General features: G+C 50.5%; 3 protein-coding genes across 3 annotated transcripts; 1 reads left to right on the top strand and 2 right to left on the bottom strand.

Annotated features, from left to right (window-relative positions):
* Positions 1 to 1386: 1386 nt before the first annotated feature.
* On the bottom strand, positions 1387 to 5485 carry SNAI1 (snail family transcriptional repressor 1). The gene is made up of 3 exons (XM_051802819.1): positions 5094 to 5485; positions 3911 to 4414; positions 1387 to 2781 (listed from the first exon to the last, which is right to left on the bottom strand). Exons 1-3 carry the CDS (start codon positions 5170 to 5172, stop codon positions 2600 to 2602), a joined length of 765 nt encoding a protein of 254 aa, XP_051658779.1. The 5' UTR covers positions 5173 to 5485; the 3' UTR covers positions 1387 to 2599.
* Positions 5486 to 9310: 3825 nt separating this feature from the next.
* RNF114 (ring finger protein 114) lies at positions 9311 to 15709 on the bottom strand. Its single transcript, XM_051802825.1, has 6 exons — positions 15547 to 15709; positions 14278 to 14428; positions 13065 to 13171; positions 12419 to 12533; positions 11515 to 11622; positions 9311 to 11306 (listed from the first exon to the last, which is right to left on the bottom strand). The coding sequence occupies exons 1-6, from the start codon at positions 15663 to 15665 to the stop codon at positions 11241 to 11243; spliced, it is 666 nt and encodes a 221-aa protein (XP_051658785.1). The 5' UTR covers positions 15666 to 15709; the 3' UTR covers positions 9311 to 11240.
* A 317-nt stretch (positions 15710 to 16026) lies between these two features.
* SPATA2 (spermatogenesis associated 2) lies at positions 16027 to 24607 on the top strand. The gene is made up of 3 exons (XM_051802787.1): positions 16027 to 16186; positions 18782 to 19217; positions 20822 to 24607. The coding sequence occupies exons 2-3, from the start codon at positions 18900 to 18902 to the stop codon at positions 22073 to 22075; spliced, it is 1572 nt and encodes a 523-aa protein (XP_051658747.1). The 5' UTR covers positions 16027 to 16186; positions 18782 to 18899; the 3' UTR covers positions 22076 to 24607.

The following is a 24607-nucleotide window of genomic DNA, read 5'->3' as shown; positions in this document are numbered from 1 at the left end:
GACAGCCATGGCACACGTGGGCGGGGGGAAGGCACAGCCGGTTCGGTGCAGGGCCCTGGTGGGGCTCTCACATGTCGGAGCTGCAAAGCCAACCCCGGCCGGGGGCTGCTGCTGCTCCCAGCGTACCCACTCCTCGATCCTCCTTTCCAGCTTCTGCAGGTGGTCCGTACTCAAAATTGGTCTTTTTTTTTTTTTTTTAACTATTTAGCTGCTTTTGCGGTTCCAGGATTTTATGGATGGAAAGCTGAAAGTAATTAGTGCCCCTCCCCCGCTTCCTGTTGGGAAAAGGAAGAAAAAAGCACACACAAGAGCAAACCCAAAACTTCCTGCCCTGCTTAATAATCGAGTAATGAGTCCAACTCGGCTGGGAAAGTCAGTTTATACCGGGTGAGCTCTTAATTAAAGAAGGGCCAAGCAGCAGCTCTGCTGACTTTTACAGCCACACACATCTTCCTGCTCTGAACAGCCCCTGTGAGAGGCACTGGGAGCTGGACGCCCACGGGCTGGAGGGGGATCAGAGCTGGAGGGTGCCTGCTTTCATTCCCTGTTTGGAAGCAATGTCCGGGAGATAGCACTAAGGAAGTGCAGGGGGAGAAGGACAAAACTGCATCCCCTGGGGGAGGCAGGCAGCAAGCCTGGCTGCACTGTCCCTGAAGAACCCCAGATTTGTAGGAGGCTGGGAAGTTGCAAGGCAGGTGCTTTGGGGCATTGGGAGTTTCATTATGGAAATCCTGGCGGCAGGGATGGAGGGGGGGTACCTCAGACGACCCACCCCTTGGTGCCCCCCAGGTATGGAGGCACAGGGACAGCCCCACCTGTGCTTGCTGAAGAGCTCTGGTGACAACAGGATGGACACACCTCTGCTGCCACACCACCCACATCGGGTCACCCACCAGGAGGCTAAGGCTCCCTGAGGCATCTGGTGCTGGAGCCATCTCTGGGGAGGCTCAGGATCCTGCCAGAGGCAGTCCCATCATCCCAGCAGGGGCACAGACCTGCTCCCCATGCTCAGAGTGCTGAGGGACAGGGACAGGCTACAGATGCTCCAGCAGTTCCATGAGGAAGCCGGCACCCACCTGGGCAGGCTGGGAGGGACAAGGCAAGCTATTGTGCTTTCCTACACAGAGCCTGGGAGATCCACTGCACCCCCAGCCCACGTCACTGCACAGCTGCCCCAGCCCTTTGGCAGGAACTGACTCAGCCTGACTTTTCCTCTCCAGAGAAGCAACTGCTCCACAGATCCCTGCCTGCAAATGGCACTTGCCAGTCACCTGCAGCCAGAGGCCAGGAGCACCAGGTAGAAGGAGAGCTGAGCCCAGCCCCCTGGTCCCCAGAGCACTGCCCCCTCACAACTGCACATTCACCCCAGGCACCCACAAAACCCTATTATAAATTAACCATTTTATTGAATATCAATAAACTGTATATAATTATATAAAAAGTTTCATCATTACAAAATTGTGGCACAAAAATATAAATACCAGTGTACCTTTGAAATGTAAACATCCTCTTTGTAATGATTCCATGAAAACAATGTCCAAAGAAAGATGCATTCAGGAGGCACCTGTCAATACCCATAAATAGGGCTTTTGGCACACACCTGTCGATGGGCAGCCTTGGGACAGGCCACCATTGTATCAGCTGACAAGTGCCTGCTATTAGTCACAGTTCTCTTGAAAAGCAGTTGTTAAGAGTCATATTAACAGGTGCTTGAGTGCATAGCTGCTCTGTAAACAGGGCTGGGGTTTGAAATGGCTACCCCTGCCTTTCATGGACACTGTTAATCTCGCAGGCATTGCAAATTGTCATTGTGCTGGGGAGAAGCAGCTGCTTCACAACTACTGGGATACTGTATTATTGCATAGTTACACCTTCTACAGGCAGTGTATATACACTCGGGGTGGGGGGGAGGCAACGTTTTGTCCTTCATTAAAAAAAATATTGGTTTTTAGAAGTTACCAAGTGGTTACGATGTTAAAAAAAAACAAAACAAAACAAAAAAACAACCAAACCAAACAAAAAAAACCCCCACCAACAGAAAAACCCCAACCCCCCAAGCTACATGGTTGCAGTGTTAGGTACCGGCGTGGGGCCAGGGTGCAGGTCCAGCCCTGAAAGGTGCCTCTGGCAAGAGGGGGCACCTGCTGAGGGGCTGTGGCAGCAGCAGGGCAGGCTCAGGACTGTGCCCCCCGAGTTTCACACACTTGATTTGCCACCCACACTTGCCACTGAGTCCAGTCCTGCACCCCCAGACGCCAGGATGGGAGAAGTGGTCAAAGCACCAAGCCTGTCTGAGTTCAAGAAGCATTTGGACAATTCTCTCAGGCACATGGTGTGTGATTATTGGGGTGTCCTGCGTGGGGCCACGAGCTGGACTCGATGATCCTGATGGATCCCTTCCAACTCAGGTTGTTCTGTGATCAGGCTCTTGCATTGCACTGGAGGCACCGAGCGAGGAGTGTGAGGGTCTCAAGGGCCAGAGGAGCTGCGTTCAGCCCGGTGCACACTGCAACGGCGATGGAGGAATCTAACTCCTACAGAAACTAGTTATAATATAGGTATTTGTGATGCGAGAGGCCGGGGGAGTGGAGTCCAGTCCTCAGCGAGAGCCGGAGCAGCCTGTCTCCTCATGCTTGTGGAGCAGCGACATGCGGGAGAAAGTCCGGGAGCAGGTTTTGCACTGGTACTTCTTTACATCTGAATGGGTCTGCAGGTGGGCGCGGAGATTAGAGCGGTCAGCAAAGGCCCGATTGCAGTGTGTACAGGAAAAGGGCTTTTCACCTATGGGACAAAGAGAAACGCTCCCAATTAACCAGTGCATCAACACATGAGGAATATCAAAGAAGGAGGCATTCATTAGCCAAAGTTTGTGCAGAGCGCAGTGAAAAGAAGTGCTGGCTGTTATTGTTCGGAGGGAAAGACGGGTATGTACAGCATTGCTCGGGGGAAACCGCCGGCTTGGGAATTGCCTACTCCCAGAAAAATCTCTCCTGTGAACCACGGAAAATTAATGCTGGAAACATCTGCAAGCAGCAAGGCTGTTGCACGTACAAACGAAGACACGATACTCGTCTCCTGCCCGGAGCCAAGCAAGGAGTTTGCAGCGAGGCAGGAAAGCCAAGCGCTGTGTGTTAATTATATCATAGCAGGCAGCGGCTGCGAGGCGCCAGCCCAGGGTGAGTGGAGCTATTTCCTCCGCGCTCCCCCTTCTCCTGCCCAGCTCGCATTGAAAAGCCTGGCCAGGGCGAATTCCTCCCAGAAAGACTCTTTTGGAGGAAACAAATGTGTATGCTCAATTTGGAAAGCACAATCAAGTCTACCCGGCTTCCTTCAGCCATCATCTTTAGCACGTTAAGAGGGTGTGAAATCAGTGCCAAGTCACAATTACACTGTCCCGCAGCCCCACAAAGGATGCTCGGGAGATGCATTGTCGGGGCAGCGGGGTGGGCTGCAGCTGCGGCGCCCGGAGCCGCGCCAACAGGTGCCTCCAGCACCTGCCCACAGGCCTCGCCCAGCCTTGCACATCTCGGCAGCGGGCGTGCTTGGAGCCGGGCTCATCGCTGCCAGCGGTGGGCAGCCGGGACTGGGGCTCTGCCCTGGCCGGGAGGGCTCCAGCAGTCTCACAGCTCGTTTGTGAAATCATGGTGAAGCGTGTGCTGTCGCACTGCGGCCAATGGGCCAGCTCCGGGGAGGCACTGCAGCTGCACAGGTTTACAGGCTGGGCCTTGACCCTGCGCTCGGTTTCAGCCAAGAGGATATTTAAAGGACATTTTAGAGGGATGTGCCAAGGGGGTCTGGGAAGCCCTTATCTTCCCAGATAACAGCCGGCCCGCCGATTCGCTGGGGGCAGCGGAGCAGGGAAGCGGGAGGCGATAAGGGAGGGAGGGAGAGGGAGAAGAGGGGACCTTACCGGTGTGTGTCCGGATGTGGCCCTGCAGCAGCCAGGGCCGAGAGAAGGCCTTCCCGCACATCTTGCAGACGCAGGGCAGCGTGTGGCTCCGGATGTGCATCTTGAGAGCCCCCAGGCTCACATACTCCTTCTCGCAGTATTTGCAGCTGAAAGATTTCCTGGCCTGGGCGTCGCAGTGCAATTGCTTGTGCTTGGAGAGCCCGGCGAAAGTGGAGTAGGCTTTGGCACACTGGGCGCAGCGGAAGCGCTCGGCGGCAGCGGGGGCCGAGGCCGGGCTGGGGGGCCCCGAGCTCTTGCCTTCATCCTCCTCGCTGGAGAGCGCCGTCAGGTCCAGGGCGGGGGTCGCGCCTCCCGCCGCCTCGCTGCCCGGGCCGCCCGGGAAAAGGCTGGAGAGCAGCCCCGCATCCCACACCACCGGCGGGTAGTAGGCGCCGGGACCGAGCACCTCGGGCGGGGGGATGACGGGCAGAGGGCACGTCTCGTACAGCAGCGGGGCGGCCAGCACTGCGGGAGGCGGCGGCGGTCAGTGGGGCCCGCGGCTCGGGTAGGAACGGCAGCGAGGGGCCCCGACCCACCGCCGCGGGCTCCACGCCCAGGGGCGCGGGGTGCCCAGCCCACCCGTGGGAGGCTCAGTGGGACCCGATCCCAGCCCATCCGTGAGAGACCCGCGCCGCACCCCGGAGTCAGAGGAGCAAAGGGATCCCAGCCCGCCCCATGGAAGCCCAGAGCCCCCAGCCCGCCCCGGGGCAAAGAGGACCGACCTCACATCACGAGGGTCCGCGCCCCTGCCCGCCCAGCCGCGAGGGATGGGGCGGAGGGGACCCCATGTCCCTGCTGATTCCCGGCACGGGAAGCTCCCAACGCACCCATGCCCAACCCGCGAGGGAGTCCCCAGTGCCTCCGCCCAGCCCAGGGTACCAGGAAGCGGCTCAGCATCCCGGGACAGCAGGAAGCGGCTCAGCATCCCGGGACACGGAGGATCCCGCGCCCAACCCCATGCGACGTGCACAAAATCGAAAAAAAACCCACAACAACACCCACCCCCCAAAGTCCCACAGCTCTGCAACCCTGCGAAAAGTCGGTCAATCCCAGCCCGTTCCCGTGTGGAGCCTTAGGAAGATTCCGCACAGGAGCCCCCACCCCACCCCGCGGAGCGCCCCACGTGCACGGCCCGTCCACGCACCGGCCTGGCTCTCCAGCTCGCTGTAGTTGGGCTTCTTGCTGGCCGAGAAGTGCTTCTTCACCAGGAAGGAGCGCGGCATCTTGCAGCCCCGGAGCCGGCACCGCGGGGCCGCCGCGCTGCCGCGCCCGCTGATATGTGCGCGGGGCCGGGGGGGCGGCGCGGGGCGGGGAGGGCGGTGCGGGGCCGCCCCCGGGGGCCGCAGCCAATGGCCCGGGCGGGACGGGGCGGGCACCGGGCAGGTGTTGGTCCTGCTGCCGCCGGGGGCCGAGCCGAGCCTCGGGGAAGGACCCGGGGGCTGCTCCCGCGGGGCGGGCGCGTCGCCCGCCCGGTGCCGGAGTACGAGCGCTGGTGCTGACCCAGATGCAACGGGCCGTTCCCGGCTTCTCTCCGAAGTGTTTCCCCGTGCCGCGCTCCCCGCGGGTCCGGCCGGTGCTCCGGAGGGAAGCGGGCAAAGAGCCGTGCGGCTGATCCACGGCCCATGCCCGGTCCAGGCAGGCCGGACGCGGCGGGGCTGAGGAAGGCGCTGTGCCCCGGGGGGATTCCCGGGCCCCCCACGTTTGCCTGTCCTTCCCGTGCCCCACGGCTGGGGACTGCGGTGCAGGTTGGGACGAGCCTCCGCCCTGCCCCGCTGGGACACAGTCCGGCAAAGAGCAGGCTTCGCCACAGGTTAATAAAGGTTAATAATCATCTGGGAAGAGGCAATGACTTGCAGAGGAGCAGGATGGATCCCGCACGGCCCTCGGTGACTCCCTCCCTCTGGCAGGGGTCAGGAGCACCTGTCCAGACATGCAGGGAGGCTTTCGAGCAGCAACCGCCCAGCAAGCTGCCCTCTGTTCTCTTCCCTCCTGCCTTCACCTGACTCCTTCCCACGGGCAGTGTGGGTCAAACAGCCCTGTTGAGGCACGTGCTCTGTTTGGCTTCCCCCTTCCCAGGGAACGTGTGCCCACGGGAAGGTGTCCAGGCCTTGCTAGCAGGTGCTGGGGCAGTGGTGAGCAGAGCTATACCAGTCCCCCAAGCCTGGCAGTTAGAAAGCTCAGCCCAGGCTTCCAGCTTATCCCATCCCTCTGGCTCACGTGGGGGTTTCCCTGCTGGAAGGGCTCAGGGCACGGGTCCAGCCACCTGCTGCAGGAGCAGCACTCAGGTCCGGGCCAAGACAGCTGCTGGCGGCAAGGCTGCAGGAGGAGGAGGAACAGGTCCTGCTGGGAATGCCTCCTCTGGCTCTCCCACTCGGAAAAGCACCGTGTGCTGGGCCACTTGTGACTCAACCCCTGCTGACCACGCGTTACTCTTCAGCCACAACCACATGAAATGCAGAAGTGGGAGCAAAGCTTTCCACTGGCACGGCTGCAGCACTGAGCTCACTGTCAGCTTTTCCTCAGGGCAGGAACAGCTTGGAAAGCCTGTCCTGCCAGCCATGCGCATCCTGCCCAGACCAGACGCATTTGCAAACTCTTACCCTGCAGCCACGTGCTCTGGAGTTGGATCATCCCTCCTTGGCTGCGGAATTGCCCGTGGCTTTCAGCAGGTGTTTATCTGCAAAACTCATCCCTGAATCAGCCTGAAGTTCAGGGGAAAATGTGCCCCTGAAGGCCTTGGGGGATGCAAATCACAGAGGCGAGGTCCCCCCCTTTTCTCTCGGGGGTCCAGAGGTGCAGCAGCCCCTGGGGCAGGGGGCAGCAGTCCGGGTGCTGTGCAGGTGCCTCCCCCAGCCCCTCAGCAGTGCCCCCCCCCATCCTCCACCTGCCACGGATGTGGTTACACTGGGGACACTCATACAAGGAACACAGTGAGGTGGTTTTCTTTCAAGAAGCAAAGCCTGCTCCTCTGTTCTTTCTGAAATGGTAATAAACTGTTCCAATCACTGCATGTGGAAAAAACTTGCCTGTGCTAGGGGAAAAACTGAGACCAAGTGACCTGACCTGCCTGTGAGCCAGGATGCTACAGGACAGAGAGCAGGACACAGAGGGGAGGGGAAGCTCTGCAATGGTTCATGGGCTGGAAGTGGCAGTGGTTTCTCAGCTGTCCCACCCTGCACTGAACTACTGGGTTCTGGCAGCAGCTGAGCCTTAGGGCAGTCAGAGTAGACTGGCCACCACCCTGTGGCACAGCTCCAATCCCAGACCCACATGGACTGGCCCAAGGAGCTCACATGTACACTCCAACCACCTCCAGAGCAACAGATCTGCTACAAATTACTTATTATTTATTACTTCTTATTACTTTCTTTGGCCCCATGGCTCTGTGAAGCATCTCGAATATCTGGCTGCAGAGCAGAGCACCTGACACCAAGGGAGGCTGTGGTGGGGCGAAGGGAAGCTCTGACCGTGAGCTGTGGGGACGGGGTGTGACACCTCACTGCAAGGCCGGAGAAGCTCCCTGGAACCCACAGCAGCCCCTGAGCCCGGTGGAGGAGGCCGGGGCTGAGCACAGGGCCGGGAGGAGGGAGCCTCGCTCTCTCCAAGATGCAAGACCTCCCTCTGCTGTCAGCGCTCGCCGAGCGGCCACCGCTGCAGCGGGGCGGGGGAGCTCATCCCCTGCACTCGGGTTGGGGGACGGACCGTCGCTCTCTGCATGGGGGACTAAAGCTGCTCCCAGAAGCTCCACTGAATTCTTTGTTTAAACCAAAACGTCGGAGTACCGGGTAAAGACAGAACAAATGTGAGAAGAACTAGAAGAGAGACCCAAGTCTGTAGCAATGACACTAATTTTTCACTAAGTGCTAAGTATTTTCTGGGGTTTTGGGGAAGGAGTAGGGAAGGAAAAGCAAGGTTTCATAGTGGTTTCAACAGTCCTGTAGAATAATGGAATTTGCCCATAAAACAGTGAGTTGCTTTTGATGAAGCACAGACCAATGCAACTGTGACATGAAGCTCTGCATTAGGAAAACAAATAAAACCCCAGCCCCAAAAGAGGTAAATGCCCCGTTATAATTTTTAGTATATTTAAAAAGAAAAAAAAAAGCTTTAGGACTATGAGCACATCCCTCATTTGCTTTTCCATGACTTAACACAGCCTTGGTTGATTAATCCTTCCTGCATTGGTCTCACCAGTACCTGTGCAGGATAGCTGGCCAAGGGCCTCAAAGGAAATTTGCTATTCTCTTGTCAATCAGGTGACATGAGGACCCGGAATATACCACCAATGCCTTATTATGGATAGGATCCTTGACAAAATCTCATCCCCACAGCATAAGGAGACCATGGGGATTTACCACTGTAATTCCAGATGATGCAATGCCTGTGCGTTAGACAATTAATGCCGACAACAATTTGTCAGACCTATTAAGGCCAGTCGTTAGCTGAGAAAGATGCACTTAATAAAATAGCTCAGCTGCTAGCCTGTCTCCTCCCATCCTGTCTCTCTGTGCTAACTGTCCTATTAAGGCTGACTCCTCGTGCCAGACTTGGGGAATTTCACAGGTCCGAGCTGGCCCGATTGCATTATCACCCACAATGGGCGCTCAGGGTTTGCGGCTGCACGATCAGGTGCTGACGAGGCGAGAGCAGCTCTGGCAGAGCACTTCACTCTTCCGCAGGGACACTCCAAGGGTTTGGAAGCCCTGACCGGCTTGTTCTATACCAAGGATTTTTTAATGACCCAAATGAGCTGAACGGCTTTACATCAACCCACAAGTATCATCAGTAAGATGTACCCCAGCGAGTGCAAACATGTCTGTGTGAGTTGATGGAGACACAAGGCTCCTCAGCAGCTGGGCTCAGTGGAAGTCTGTGTGTATCTCAGGGCAGCCCGATGGGTGCTCAGCAGATGGGAAGCAGTGCTGTCCACGCTGCTGCTGCTCACTCCTCACTCCTGGAACCAAACCTCAAGCACAACTAGCATGCATTTTCCAGCCAGTACTCTGCTATGGCAGCTGCAGTGGTCTCCACAGAAAAGCCCTGCTGGACTCTCGAGAGGTTGTTTCCATGGATTACAGGAGGATCCCACCCAAGGCTGCACCTGCAGTGCTCTGGTCAGCTCTAGCACAATTTTATCCACACTCAATCCGAACTGTTTTTCATAACCTCCACGGTCCGCTCTTTGAAAGATTATAAATAAAGTTCCAACTAATTCTGTACAAAATATTTAATGGAAGCCAAAAGTTAAAGTTCCTGCATTTCTCAACATCTACTGTGCTCTCTGTAGAGTTATGCAGCTGGCAAGAAGAGTTTTTCGGGAGGTCTTCCATGAGGAAGAAATGACAAGGGGTGACACAAAGATAGGATTTTATAAATTAAATGGCCTTTATTTGTAACTTGTCTCCAAAAGTCAAAAACATGACAAAGTAATTGCTCGGAAGCTCTAACTGCTCCTTAAACATTTTACCAGAATTGCATGGAAGTGCACTTAGAACAGTAGCAGGAATCTGGATTCCTGGCAATGGGCATCACCAAACTGCACTCTAGCCAGAACCCAGAGATCCCCATCCAACCCCCAATAAATTGTCATCTCTTTGCAGGTCAAGCATTAAAATAACCACCTTCAAACACAGTTCCTTTCCCACTGAACCATGAGATCCACAATTCCTACCCTCCAGGACTGAGCTTCCAGTCCCCATGCAGATACTTAGTGATAAGTCTGTAACAGCCCAAACCAAGGGGAAAACACACTAAACCCAAGTCCAACTGATGCATGTTAGAGGTCTGGCTGGACACAAAGTTTGATCAGAGGTTTTCAGTGGGGTGGTTTCATTATTTTCAGGGTAAGGCTACACTGCAGTCTGAAGAGCATGATGAGTAAGGTTACTGCTCAAATAAATTAATTAGTGCTCAGTTCTGGGGTGGTGCAGGTCCACTGCTCCAATTGCAATGCTTACATTAGACATCTCAACACTAAAGTGATTTACAAGCTCTGGTCGGGTGTCTTAGACTGTTACATCTCAACAGCTTGTCTGTGAAGTTACTGAAAACATCAAATTAAAACTAAGGAATCTCTGTGCTAAAAGTGTAGGCTTGAAAACAGAGTATCCATTGATCACAGACTGGAATTGTCATCCTGCTTTCAGGGTTATATTTTAATTTTTCTTGAAAGCTAGACCTGACTACACACATACTGCTAGCTAGATGGAAAACCATCCAAGTACAGCTTCAGCTGCTGTGGGAACATTTATATTAAGAACAGGAATTCAAAATACCTGATTAAATCTGTGATGCAAAAAGAAAGTGCTGTGAACTACTGCTAAGTTTTGCCACCAGCTTGTCTTGAGAGATGGAAAAACCAGGAATATATATGAAAATTTTAGTTTAAATAGAAAGCAGAGGTATTGAAAAAAAACCTTCTGAATTCCCCTGTCAGGATAAGGCTTAAAATCACTAGAAAACCAGTTTCAAAGCCACCAATTTAATCATAAAGCCAGCAATTATGATTAATATTTGCTAATATAGTTAAAAATTATGTGTTTTAACTAAGACCAACAATTAAGTTAATTTTACAGGCTAGAAATTATAGTAAGAGTAGGGAGGAAAGTAATCATCATGCATAGAACTGAAGTATTTTGGACTAGTTGATTACACAGTGCAAAGATTTGCTAAGAAAGTTTACAGTTTGAAGACTCATACTGAGGATATGTTTTCCATATAGTTGGGAGGCTGCCTGTTAAGGACTGAAACACTGGGAAACATTATGGAATCACAGGTATCAGAGGTCACTTTAAATGAGAGCTGGTCTGACAGTTACAGTTAGCACCTGGAAGTCTCACTAAAGGGAAACAGAGCTACAAATACACCTCACATACTATCACTTGGGATATGTAAATGAGACTGGGAAGAGATATTTATTAACTAGTTCAGGCCACTCCATTTGGAATGTTTCTGTTTTTAGACAGTCAAAGGAACACAACTGCCAAAGAAACCAAGAAATGGGCACAGGGAAAGGAAAAAGATTTGGTTCCCACATGGTGATCTATAATTAAGCTTTGTGTGAAGTAAGTAGAAAAATGAGGCTGATAGGGCTGAATGGCAAGAGACCATGATACCAAAAGACTGGAGTGGTACAGAAATATCAAACCAGGATTTGAAACTGAGATAGGATTAAAGTCTTCCATATTTCTGGACGCCTGAGTTAATCTTGGGATGTGCAGGGAGAAGTGCAAGGATGCTGGGCATTTCCCCCTTGTGGAAGCTTGGTTTTACAGTTAATCTTCTAACTGGATCATTTATCCCTCAAAGAACGCATCAAAACCTGTTCCATCATATCATCTTCATCAGCATCATAATCCTGTGAACAAAGGGGACAGAAATTCTTTATTGCAACAGCCACACTGGTTAACACAACAAATAACAGCAGCAAAAGCTGTCCTTCCCTTTGACTCTCCAATTCCTCTCAGGACACCATGTGCAGGGTGGGGTTTCACAGCAGTGGCCATGTCACACAGCCCAGGTTTATGAGCCCTCAGGCTGCATTCCAAGGGGGAGGATACACATACCACAAAGGTGTCATAGGAGAAGCGGTGTCGCCTCTGCAGATGCTCCATGAAGTTAGCACTCCTGTAATTTGGATCTCCCCATGGCATTGAGGCACAAATCGGGCAAACCTTCAAGAAAAACCCAAAAAAGCCAATTAGGCCCCAATGGTTAAATCCTTTTACATTGGCAGCATGGAGGGCAGGGCAGGGACAGTGTGGAGGGTTGAAGTTCAAGGTTTGTGCTGCCACTATTTTATATGCAAAGTGCTGCCCAATACCTTGCTGGGATATTTGATACAAAAGCCTCAGACAATTTTAATTGATGTCTTAGATCCCTGAAATGGAACAGCTTACTCTTCTCCCACATTCAGAAAATCAGAACTCACTACTCTCCAGGAGAAAAAAGGAACTTTTTTTCCTGACTAATGTGGAATTCCAAAAAACTTCCCAGAAGAACGAAAGTTTCAAATTCAGTTCCATGTTTTGCAATTCCTCTTACATAAGAGGAAGTATCACAGAAAGACTACTAGAACAGTATACTATTTTTTGCAAGCATTTTCCCCAGTGGCTTATAGTATCTTCTTGCTGAAAACAGCACAGAGGAAAGTTAAATGTACGACCTTTTTTTAAATTATATTTTATTAATTTGGTGTGTCCAATTAACTTTGAGTGCCTGCCATTTTTCAAATATGAAAGGAGGATGTGGCCCAGCTGCAGTCAGAGTAGAGACCAGTCACCTCCAGAGAATGCACTGAAAGCCAACAGCAGAATTACGTGAGAGTTAAAGGCATGACCAGCAGAGCCACACTGGACTTAACAGAAATAATTATATGCACTTAGTTCAAGAGTAAGTCTCTAATTCACTGTTTCAAAGGGCTTTAAGACTAGACTTCGTTGCAATTCTTGCACCAAGACTCTTTATTACCACTTGTTTTGCATCCATGCTGTGCAATGCTTTGCAGTGTTCAACCAGCCCTTCCTGATCAAAGTTTTTCTCGCTGCAATACGGACAAGGAAAGGTGAAGCGATTTGGGAAGTTCCTGGTTGGGGGGGAGGAGAAAAAGGGGTTATTTACACATACAAATTATTCAAAGCAATAATCTTACTTATTCAATTAGGACAAGCTAATTTTAACAATCAGTTTGTAAACTCCTAACAATAGCTTAAGGAACTCAACATTGTCCATATTAGACTGATCTACAGTTCTTTTACAAATGTTCCAATGCCAAATGTTCTCTTTAAATGCACAGGGTACCACACACATGAGTGCACTGCAACCAATTCCTACTTCCCCTCACCATAAGTGAGTACAACTAAGAGACAGAAAGATAGAAGCTTCTTTTAAAAACCCAGCCACATTGTACAGAATACCCTGATCTTAAAGATGTCCTGTGCATGGACTAAGCAGAAACAGCACAGCTTGCCTGGGCACAGTCAGCTGCAGGATCAAGGCTCAGTTTTTAACCATATAAAAATTAACACCCAAACCGAGGGAGGAGGTAAAGTCTGCTCGTACTTTGAGATTCCTTTTTGTGACAAAAAAGCCAAGCACTTCAGAGCAGAGCTGTTACCTGGTGTTGTGGAGGGGTTCTTTAGTCACAGCTTTCACACCTTCCATGATGTAATTCTGGTACTTGGAGCATGAGGCCGCGTGGCTGCGCATCTTGGAGAGGTACATCTGTGCAGGCAACAATGGCACAGCACATTAACTCAAACTACCTGCACTTCCTGCTACACTTCTAAGCAGAAGCAGCAAACATGTAACCCAGAGCAGCTTCCTGTACAAGTGTTAAAGCAGAAAATCCAAATACTTCAGCTGGTGAGGTGGAAAACTTTTGAGATACAGATTAGTTAACCTGTAACTTTGCTGCCTGTACTATGTTACACACACCCCTGCTCAGGACAGCTCACTTCTCTTAACCTATACTACATACTGTTTTATATACCATACTATAGTAGATAAACAAAAGCTTCCTATAAAGCCAGTTCACCTGGTCACTGAGGAGAACAGTGTATGGAAAATAACTCGGCTTTTAGGACAGTTCTTGGTATAAACTGATTGCTAATTGTTCAATCCCATTAATGAAAACTCAGATTTACAACAAGGGAAGCTGTAACTCAAGACACTGCAGTTTTTTCTCAGCTGGAATGGAGACAGAATAAAGAAATGACCCAGAAATAAACAGTGAAACTAACTGAACCCTTACCCTCACCTTAGTTTGTCTAATTATCCTTTTCCTGTTGCTCTGTCATGTGCTAGGATATTTTCTTATACATTCACTTAATGTATAAGGGGCTGAGCAGCTCAACTTCACCAAGGGAAAGGGAAGCCCAGGAAGGATGTCACACAGGCATTCAACATGCAAGACACAACAACCAGTAAGTCCATGGAATACACCAGCCATGCAAGACAACTCTGACTGGTGACTATTGCAAAAAAAGCAAATAAATTTCTGTTATGGAGCCAGAGCTCACTCTCTAACTCCCACAAGCACTGTTTCATTACACTGTTTCATTCACAAGGACATTGCCACAGCAGCAAGGCTTTACTGTAATTTTAAAATCAGTCTCTTTCAACTGAAATTCACTTCCTGAACAACAAAAAAACTGTGGAAAGAATGCCAACATTTGGGTGCTGCCTTTATCAAATACCTTTAGAACATATCAGAATGAACATTTTGACCTGATTCTGCCGAAAGCTGAGGAGCAAGCACTTTATTTCCCTCTGAGCAGTGTCGCTGAGCAGGCACACCTCAGGCACTTAACTTCCAACCACCTTCATACCTTTTTGTTGCAGCCATTGCAAGTGGTCTCTGTGGTTTCAATCTGCTTTTCCAGGTCCAGAGCTCTGCTCCCAGGGGACAGGGTGCTGCGGCACACGCCACACACTGGTTTTTTGGGCTTGAGACACTCCTGCAGGCACGGCGTGCAGAACCTGTGGTGGAGAAAAACCTGTGGTGGGCACCAGCACCACACCCATGCCCTCCCTGCCCCCTGCCCGCAGGGATAACCGAGTCCTGAGACATGAGATCGGGGAAAGCAGCGGCCCGTTGGCACTCGGGCTCCCAAGGGAGGAGCAGGAGGATCCCAGGCTGTCCTGCCCAGCGTTATTTGCTGTTGGACAGGGCTCCCTTTCTCTCTAGCACCCTTGTTTACACATTCTTTAACCCTCTTACCCCATTCTATGCTCCCTATATCAGTCCTACTCCTGAAACCAGTAGAAATGTTTAGTCTTTTGTCAAGGCAAGGCCTAGATTGTTGGCAGAACAGCATATCAGGGCCTAAACCACAGAATACGGTCAAGAATTGGGTGACTATGTACCCTTTGTGCTCTGAGGGAGAGGAAGATGGGATGAACAGGGGGTCCCGAAAGCCCCCCGACTCAGTTCTCAGGGGGTGGACCCAGGGCGGACCATTTTTTTTTTTTTTGAGGTTTTTTTTTATTTTTCTAATACTAGTAAGCCTTATAAGTTTTATAAGTGGATTTTGAAGGCAGTAGAATCATAAAGTGGTTTGGTTGGAAGAGACCTCAAAGCTCATCTCGTTCCTACCCCTGCCATGGGCAGGGACACCTTCCACCAGCCCAAGTTGCTCCAAGCCCCGTCCAGCCTGGCCTTGGACAGTTCCAGGGATGGGGCAGCCGCAGCTTCTCTGAGCAACCTGTGCCAGGGCCTCCCCACCCTCACAGGGAAGGATTTATTCCCAAAATCCCCTGTAACCCTGCCCTCTAGCAGCGGGAAGCCATTCCCCCTTGTCCCGGCGCTCCGTGCCCGCATCCTTCAGCAAGGTGAGGAACCGAAAGTGGAAGAATAGCGGCTTTATATCTGCCTCTGCTTTTCTTTAATTCTCTCTTTCACGGACGCTCCAGGTCACCCCTCAGCCGCTGCCGAGTCGCAGAGCAGCCGGCGGAGCCCCTGCCCTCAGCCCCTGCCCTCACACCGCCGCCCCTGCCCCCAGCCCCCCCCGAGCTGCGGCTCCTCCGGAGGCCCCGCAGCCCCCGCGGGCCCAGCCCCGGCACCTTCCCCCCCGCCCCGTCCGCCGGCGGGCGCTCACACATGTCCGCAGGGGACGCGCATGGGGCTCTCGAACACCTCGAGGCACACGGGGCAGGTGAGGCGGGACAGCGGGTCCTGCCGCCGCTCCGGGACCCGCGACGAGCCGCCCGCCGCCATCTTCCGCCGCGCCGCCAGGGGGCGCACTGCGCACGCGCGGCCCCGCCCCGCCCCGGGGCGGGACCGGGCGCTGTGGGCGTGGTCATGCAAATGAACGCGTCATGGCTGGTGGGAGAGGTCACACGCAGGGGGCGTGGTCGCTGCGATGGGCGTGGCCCGGCGCGGGGGCGTGGCCCCGTATCCCTATTCCCGTTCCTGGCGGCGGGGCCGCGCTTGGGCCCTCAGCGCGGCGCGAACCCCGCTCCCGGCACCGCGCGAGTCCCACGGCCGGTTCCGCCACAGCCCCGCAGACATTCCACGACCGCTCCATCCCCCGCAGCCCCCAGGGGTGCGGCCTTGAGGGCTCCGCCCCGCCCCGCCCCGTGACGTCCGCGGCGGAAGCGCCGTCGCCGCCGTTCAGTTCCGGGTCGCCGCCGCCGCGGCCCTGCCCGAGCCGAGAGGGCGGGCGGTCCCTGTTCCCTGCGGGGCAGCGCACCGGGGGCCGCGCACGGGGTACCGGGCGCCGCCGCCGCAGCGGAGGGGTGAGTTTCGGGGCAGGCCGCGGAGCAGGGGCTCGGCTGGGCGGGCGGGCGCAGCGCGGGCTGTGCGGGGCGGGCGGGGGCGGCGGCGGCGGCTCCCGGAGCCGGGGCTCGGCGGGCGCTGGGGAGGCCCCGGCGGTGCCCGGGGGTTCCTCACCCCGGCTCTGCAACAGGTGACCGGGCACCAACCGGCCCCGAGCGGGCCCCCGCCCGCCCCTCCACCGGCGGACAGCGCTCGGCGGGGCTCGGGGGCCGTTGGGAGCCGTTGTGTCCGGGAGCCTTGTCAGGTGTTCGGCGACAGTCTGGCGTTCCTGGTGCTCTCGGCCACGGTAGGAGCAGTGTGTGTGTACCTCACGAGGAGGGTGCACCTCAGTACCCGTCTCCTGCTGCTCCCGTGCTGCTGTCAAGGTTTTTGTGCAGCCGAGTGGTCCAGCGTGGTCGGACATTTGGTTCCCTCGGGTGAGGTTTTGGCCCTGGAGATGGGTAGGAACGTTCTCTTGTCCCACCGGGCAGACACTGGACTTTACTGTTCTTGCATCTCCAGGAAATCTTGAGGTTTTCAGTCAATAATTTGCAGCAGAAAACAGCCTCGTTCCTCGCTGTGCTCTGTCACCAGTGCGCTGTTAAGCCTATATTTATCCGTGCCTGCTGCACCGCGCGGCTCCCGAGCCTGTAACCATGGCTGTGCTGCCGGGGGGCTGGGACGGAGCCCGGGGGTTTGGTCTGTCCTCGTTTGCAGTTCGACCCTGACCTGTGTGCAACCCCCGGGGCAGAGGCAGGGCTGGCAGGGGCTGCCATCTGCAAGGCCTTGGTGAAGGACTTTTTGTCTGGGAACTCTCCTGACCCTGACATCTCTCACGTGTAACCGAGTGCTTTGTTTGGTGGGTAGTGGCAGTGGGGGTGGTGGAACTCTTATTCTGACTCCGGTTCCTTGTCAGCACGGGATCATTCAGTGTCCTGGGGGTGTTTCACTGACGTGCCAGACAAAGATCTCTCTCTGCAAGTCTCCTGTGCAGCTCTTCTTGCCAAGGAAGAGGCTCTGCTGTCTTTGTCCACAGACCCATCCTGCACAACTTGGGGGAGGGACGTGGAGAGAGGGGGAACTGCTCCTGGCCCTTATGCTGAGATGTTAACTTAGCACTCCACATTTCCTGTGATTCACAGCCTGTCTTTTGACACCAGCACCGTGTGCTTGGGAGCAGAAACCGAACTGCTACTTAACTTTCCCCCTACGGGGCTGGCATTGAGCATAGCCTTTCATCAGGGAGTGTTAACTGCTAGGCTGGTGGTTTTGTTTGTTTGTTTTCCAGGCCTCTTGGTTGTTGGTATTTTGTGTTTTGGCTCCTTTCGTTCAGTTAATTTTGCTCTTAGCAGTGATTTTCACTGTAACAGAGGTGGGGGGAATTGATCGCTGTTCTAGCAGCTATTAATACCGGGTGAAAAGTCTTCTCTGAAGTGCAGTTTCAGACTGACTACAATTGAAATACTGCACTGATTTCTCCCACCTCCCATCAGTTCAAGGGCTGGGTTGTCTTTTTAGGTGAAGAACACAGCCTGTGGTCTGCTTTTTGATCACAAGTTCCTCGGGCATTTGAGATGGAGTCACTTGGCCTGTTAATTACCGAGGTTTTGGTAAAGCAGCGTTTGGGAGCTTCTTTTGTCACCAGCTGCTTCAGTGCAGTGTGTGAGCTCAGTGAGGTGAAAATGTAGATCAGTGTGCCCATAAAAGCAGCTATTCCTGCCAACAAAAGCACATGCTGGAAACACAGAAATGGGTTTTGCTCGATTTCAATAAAGCAGTTGAAGGTGGCAGGTGTAGGATTTTTGCCTAAAAGATGTCAGATGTGTTTGCAGCTGCTAGCATTCAGCTGAAACTTGGGCTGTGGTTTGCAGGGGAGAGGGCCCTCTGGAGATGGCTGCAGAGCTGCCCCAGCACGGGCCTGGACTGGGAGTGCCAGCACATGGAATGTCAGTGGCCAACAAAAGCCTAGAAAATGCTAGAAATCGGAAGGCAAAGTAAATAAACCCTCTCAGTTTAGGGGCAGTCCTGTGCCACAAGAGGGGAAAAAAGTAGATGCTTTACCAAGATGAGCAAAGTGAAACTTCTTGGTGGAATTTTTTTAAACTTTGTATCACTGTGCATGGAAAAAAAAAAGGGACAAAAACCCCCCCAGGGACTGTTTAAAATAATGTTTGTATAAGTTTTGCGAACTGAAGGGGAAAAATAAAATGGTGAGAAGAGACTCTAAAAATTCATCCTTCTCCTTGTAGTTTTTTTGCTGTGAGTTACTTCTCCCTGGGTTCCCAGAGCCAGGGAAGCCTCAGTGTGGGCTGGAGCCTGCCCAGCTCTGCTGTACCGAGCTCTCGGTGTTGCCTGGTGGTGCTGACTTGGGCAGGGACTTGGGAGAGGAGCAGGGAATGACAGTGAGAAGCAGGACAGCAGCATTTCTGTGGCCGCTCGTGCTGTTCTGGAGTCTTAGAGAGGCTGTTGTGGGAGCTGCTGCTCTGTGAGAGCAGGATTACAGAGCTCTGTGGGGCAGGGAGATACTGTGGACATCTGGGGTGTGGGCACCTGGGGTGACCTGTCTTTGTTTTCAGTTTCTGCTCCAGGAGTTACCACTGCTGAAGATTCTTGATGCCAGACACTCAACCTACTGCCAAATAGCCATGACAGAGACGAGGTAGCTGCCCCAGCGCGAGGGAAACGCTGATTTCAATGGATACAAAATACAAAGACGATTTATTTCGGAAGTATGTACAGTTCCACGAGTGCAAACTGAATGCCTCTGACAACAAGCAGCGTCCTATTAACGATGAGTACTTGCGAGTGGCAGCAGCGGCCTTACTTTGCCTTCCCAAAATCGATCCCTTTTATAGATTCCGGTTGATTAAATTTTATGAGATGGCTGAAAACTCACTGAGATCTGTGAAATCCTCGAGTTTACATTGCCTCCACAATGCATTCAACATGCTCGAGACAGTTGGAATTAATCTCTTTCTGTACCCCTGGAAAAAGGAGTTCAAAAATATCAAGGTAAGACGTTTTTTGTGTAGCCGTAGTGAGAACATGATTTGTTTTCCTTTCTGTTAACACATTTCATGCAGTTCCTTTAAAGCCTTCTTTTTTTTTTTCTGTTTATTGGCATGATATATATGTTTGTCTATATACAGTTGGTGAACAGAAGCCATAGGAAAGTTTCTGTGTAAAATAAGTGAACTTGTGCTGGTGAGAGTATCCCAAGAGCAGAAGTGCAAGTACTACCTGAAGTCATAATGTGTATAAAATAGAAAAAGAGCTTGTTTAAGGTTGTTGTTCAGTCTGCCTTGCTACACTGTTTTATTTCTACTTGGAGATGCTTTCACGAAGGTGAGCCCCTGAGTTGGATTAGATTTCTGTCTTGCCACAGCTGTTACTGGACACAAGTACTAAGCCCAGTGCATGTGTTCAAGTGGATGCTTTGCTGAGCTTCACACAAATTGTATGATAATGGTGAAGGAACATCTCCAAAATAATTGCTTTCAGAATATCTTTTATCTGCTTGTCAGTTCTCAGTTCATGAAGTTTTGATTTTAATGCACTTTCAAATGTATCTTCCTATGCCAGGATCTCAGAGAGAGGAGGGAACTCACACACTGCTGGGCTTGGGTGCTGGAAATCACATAGGGAGCTCTCTGCTGTTGAGTTTTCTGTTTTATCTTTTACCTGTTCTTAGATGCTTATTCAAAGCTGCTGCAATGTTTCAGTAATGAATGCTGCACCTGAATTGCAAGAACAGTTTTGAGGCCTGAAAGCTGGGTAGACAGACTGATGGGATTGGTGTCTGCAGTCCTTGGCAGTAGTAAAAAGACAGTTTCACTGTTGAGCAGAGAATTTGGACATTATTAGAACATTTGAGAGTTCTCTGTTTCCCCAAGGGGAAACTGTCTTTCTTCTGGATCTCTCTGTAAATCTTCATTATGATTAAGTTCTGGTGCTGCTCCTGCCTACAGTCCAGAACAGGCTGAAGTGGGTTAAGCACATCCCTCAGGTGTGCCAGGTGCTGTGAGGGTATTTCAACTTGCAGAAACTTGTGTCTTCGCTTTTGGGGCTCTTTTAGTGGAAGTTTTTTGAATTAATATTAAATTAAGTAGAACTGATGTTTGAAACTGTTTAGTAACAGTACAGAAAAAAGTGTGCACCTCAAGTCCCTTTAAAGCTGAACTGAAGTTTGGCCCTCTTGCTGTAATTCTGGGTTCCTCTTGCCTCCAGCTTGCCCCTGGCTGGGGCAGTTCCCAAAATTCCGGCCTTTTTGCCTTTCATGGTAGACTTCCTGTAATGCAGACATGTCCGGTATGCATAAAAGTTAATGTCAGTGCATAGCAGAGTGATTTAAATCACCAGGGAGGACATTATGCTAATCAGGATTTTAATTTGAATGAAAGCTCTCCTACTTTGAATTTGCCTCATGTGGAATTTCCATCTGCTGAACAGGAGGGCTGCAGAAATTGAGCTCATCTTGCCAAGGGAGTTGCATGTGTTCGCAGTCGTTATTATTCTATTTAATTATAATGCTCTCTGTCACTGAATTATCTGAACATCTAGTCCACCACTGAATTTGTAACCTAGTTTTCCTTTTATTCCCCTCCCCTCCCCCTTAGACCTACACTGGACCCTTTGTTTATTATGTAAAGTCTGCTCTAACCGAAGATGATGTAAGGCAGATTCTGAACTACATGGGCTATGTCCCAGAACTGGGAACAACCTATAAGCTCAAAGAGCAGGTCGATGCCATCCAAGTGAAAATGATTTCATTTGAACTCTTTTTGGCCAAAGTGGAATGTGAGCAGCTTCTTGAAATCCACTTGCAAGTGAAGGATAAAGGTTATTCGGAGATCGATGTCATAAACGAGCGGAAGAACAGCAGCGAGGACGTGCGCGGCTGCTCCGAGGCCATGAAGCGGCGTGTGGAGTGCAAGGAGAACCTGAACACTTCCATGGCACGGATGGTGCTCCAGAAATCGGCCAGTGAACGGGCCTCTAAAGATTACTTCAAGCCAAAGGTGAGCAAGCCTTCCAAGTCAGTGGATACGTATGACAGTTACTGGGAAAGTAAGAAACCGCCTTTGATGAGCTCCCTGAGCCTCAGGAAAGAGCCGATTTTGGTCGATGCGGAAGATGACATTAAAGATGAAATTATCCGCCCGTCGCCCTCTCTGCTGACCATGTCCAGCTCCCCACACGGGTGTTCAGACGAGTACTTGCCAACTTCATCTCATCACAATGGCATGCTAAGAACAAACGTCCCTTACAGCTCCTATTTTTCTGCCCAAGAGGACTTAGATTTATATACTGATCACGATTCTAGGGGTATGTTAAATTTTAAAAGACAAGAATCTATTAAGCCTGATGTGTGGCTGTTAAGAAGCGATGCCAACCCCGTTTACCACAAACGCACCCACCTAGCCAAAGAGACAGCTTCCCCCAAGTGCCAGAACTGTGGTGTACCCTGCGGCACTTCTGTTTGCCAAAAGTGTGACAATCTGTTCAGCTCGAGGCAGGAATACCCAGCGGTGAAACAGAGCACCTACTCAATCAAACCACTCCCAAACGACAGCTTGTCACCTGCGTCTGCTCTGAGGGAGAAGTCACAGTACACATCACAGACTCAGAGCCAAGACAGAGCTGCTCAGTTCAGCTCCAAATCCAAGCCTTCGGGCACTTCTCGCTGCGGCTTCTGTAACCGCTCCGGAGCTGCGAACACTTGCACGTTCTGCTCGAAAGTCTCCTGTGACTCTTGCCTCAATGCTTACTATTATGACCCCTGCTGTAGGAAGAGCGAGCTCCACAGGTTCCTGCCTAACAACCAGTTAAACTATAAATCATCCCAGCTGTCCCACGTGGTCTATAGATAGACCCGATTAGTCTGTTCGGGAAGGAAAGGGGAAGGGGAAAGGGCTATCCTAACTAATGTTCTGACTCCACACTGACCTCTTACCAAAACCACACGTCCAAATATTTGGAACCATGGTTCAGTGATCAGGTGCCAGTTCTTGGTTTTTGTGGCTTCATAGATGCTGCAGATCCATTAGATTTCATGCTGCTATAATTTAGGTAACTCCTAAATGATCATCGCTTTTCAATTTAAATGGGGGAGAGAACACATTTTTCCTTAAAACTTGGCAGCTGTTGTATTTTTAAAAAGCAACATCACACTTTTCTATTACATCGCGGTCATCTCCTGGCCCAAACAAAGCCAGGCAGGGCTTGAAGATAAAGCCAGAGAATTAAGATTCTCATTTTCTATGAGCAACAAAACTGCCGGTTTTTGATAAAGTATGACTTCAAAATGTGCAGGAAATATGTGAATGGCCTGTTTTGCCAACAAGGACTACTTTTTGACATGTGTCTGCATTTCTTGATCTCCAAAATGCAAACACCACAGCATCTCTTCCTTTTGTCTTTGTTTCCTCCTTCTCCCCTTCTCTCCCAGTTGTTTATCTCAAGCTTATGTAATCTGAATCTGGGTAATACGTGCTTTATTTTCCGGTGTTGCCAATATCATCCTTCTGGATTTTACCGTATGGTATTTTAAAGAGGTGAACGTGTATCTGTGTCACTCAGATGATGCCTGGGGTGTTGTCCTCTCAGATGAGTATCCATTTTCTTTACTTTCTGTTGCACATGTATTAAGTACTGTTCTTTGTACTGTAAATAGGTGATTTGGAAACAGTTTATTTTTAATAAATATTTAATATGTTGAGTTCTTAAAAGTGGTAGAATCATTATAACTATGAAGTCTCTCTGGGTTATTTGTTCAGGTGTGACCTTTTGTTTTTCCTTGTACTTTATTTCATAGCTTATTATAGCCACTCTGGCAGACTGATGTTCTTGGCTCTGATCAATTCTTGGTTTTAATCTGCCTTTTCTTTTTTTTTTTCCCTCTGATAAGACTAGCACTAGTCTGAGTGGAGTCTTGTCTAAGAATTGCAGGATTTTGCTTCTCAGTGCACGCTTTTTCTTTGTGGTTATGGAAATTGTAAGTATTAATGTTATGCTTGCTTCCAAATTCATTGCCAAGTCCGTAGTGTAGTCCAGCAAGTAAAGCACTGGCCTGGTTAAAAATCAGAGCTCATTTGTGACTCCTGTTCAAGTGAACCCATCAGTTATGGATGTGAATCAGATAATAACCCTTGTCTATTGCTATAGTACTTGGGAGCCCTGACTGAGAATCAGGACTCCCTGGTGCTGGGCTCTGTACAGTTTGACCCCCAAAGAACACCTGGTTATGAATAGACTTTAGTTTTTTATTAAAAGGAAACCCATAAGAATCCTAACTCCCTTATTCCAACTAGCTAGTTAGCACAAAGTATCAGGCAACCTAATCTGATGTGCAGAACTAAATGTGTTCAAAATATCTGTAAAGAACTCTAGCTGAGATGTAAACTATGTAGTCCACTTTGCACTGAAATTATTCACTTAGGGGTTTTTAACCACTGTTAGAGTCTAGGCTTCACAATTCAGTGTCCATCAATCCCTGTGTGACACAAACATGCATGAATGATTGTTTGTCTTACATTTTTTTGGGTGGGGGGAGGGCTTCAGGTAGGTAGAAGGGGAAATTATATAGGCTAACATTGTAAAATAGCTAAAATAATTTTAGCCGTAAATGGGTGTCAGAAGCATAATGGAAATAAGATGGAACCTGGGTCTTACAGAGGGCTGAGAACAATAAGTTACTGTCCAGTTTGCACTAAGAAACAAAGTGAATGGTGTGTGTTTAACAATCAGGGACTGCAACTGAACATAATGTCAAGGTCAAGTACTGCCTTGCTGACCCTAAAGGTTGGGGTGAATGTTGTTTAGGTGAATGATTTTAAGGTTTTCAAACTCTTGTATGTTTTTTATAAATATATATATATATATAAATATGACACAAATGTAGATACATTATGTATATAGTGAAGAATTTAAAACACAATTTTACTATTACAATGCAGTCTGAAGGTGGTTTTCCTTTCGGTGGTTATTTTGGTTTTGTTCACCTTCTGCAGTGTCATGCCTGTTTGGCTGCTCTACAGTGTATCTTCTAGTTCACAAGTTCAATTTCCATATGGCTACTCACACTACAATGAATAACTAAAACTGTGATGCCACGTAATTTTTACGGTGACCAGAGCAGGGACTATGCTTGCTCTGAAAAAAGAAAAGTCCTCTGTATATATGTCATGGAATCCTGTAGTACAAACCTGTGTTGAATTGAAGTGATACCATGCTCTATTTTTGTGTATCTTACTGTATGAGGTTGCTGTGATTGATACAGTAAAATATATGCTAATTTAAAATGCAGGTGTTTTGCATCTGATTTGTTTAAATTAATTTATGTTTTGAAGGAATTTAAAAAAAATAAAGAGGCCTTTAAGAAAAGGCTTAACTCTTTTCTTAAA

Source organism: Manacus candei, unplaced genomic scaffold (genome assembly GCF_025592945.1).
Source record: "Manacus candei isolate 608988 ecotype Guabito, Panama unplaced genomic scaffold, ASM2559294v1 h1tg000057l, whole genome shotgun sequence".
In the NCBI taxonomy this organism is placed as follows: domain Eukaryota; kingdom Metazoa; phylum Chordata; class Aves; order Passeriformes; family Pipridae; genus Manacus; species Manacus candei.
The sequence above is the reverse complement of the archived record's forward strand: the minus strand, read 5'-3'. Positions and strand labels throughout refer to the sequence as shown.

Coding starts and splice junctions, on each gene's coding strand:
- SNAI1 (XM_051802819.1), bottom strand. CDS start 5,172: ATGCCGCGCTCCTTCCTGGTGAAGAAGCACTTCTCGGCCAGCAAGAAG. Junction 4,415..5,093: donor CGAGCTGGAGAGCCAGGCCG/GTGCGTGGACGG, acceptor CGCCTCCCGCAG/TGCTGGCCGCCCCGCTGCTG. Junction 2,782..3,910: donor CCACATCCGGACACACACCG/GTAAGGTCCCCT, acceptor TTTGTCCCATAG/GTGAAAAGCCCTTTTCCTGT.
- RNF114 (XM_051802825.1), bottom strand. CDS start 15,665: ATGGCGGCGGGCGGCTCGTCGCGGGTCCCGGAGCGGCGGCAGGACCCG. Junction 14,429..15,546: donor CGCGTCCCCTGCGGACATGT/GTGAGCGCCCGC, acceptor TCTCCACCACAG/GTTCTGCACGCCGTGCCTGC. Junction 13,172..14,277: donor GCAATGGCTGCAACAAAAAG/GTATGAAGGTGG, acceptor TTGCCTGCACAG/ATGTACCTCTCCAAGATGCG.
- SPATA2 (XM_051802787.1), top strand. CDS start 18,900: ATGGATACAAAATACAAAGACGATTTATTTCGGAAGTATGTACAGTTC. Junction 19,218..20,821: donor AGGAGTTCAAAAATATCAAG/GTAAGACGTTTT, acceptor CCTCCCCCTTAG/ACCTACACTGGACCCTTTGT.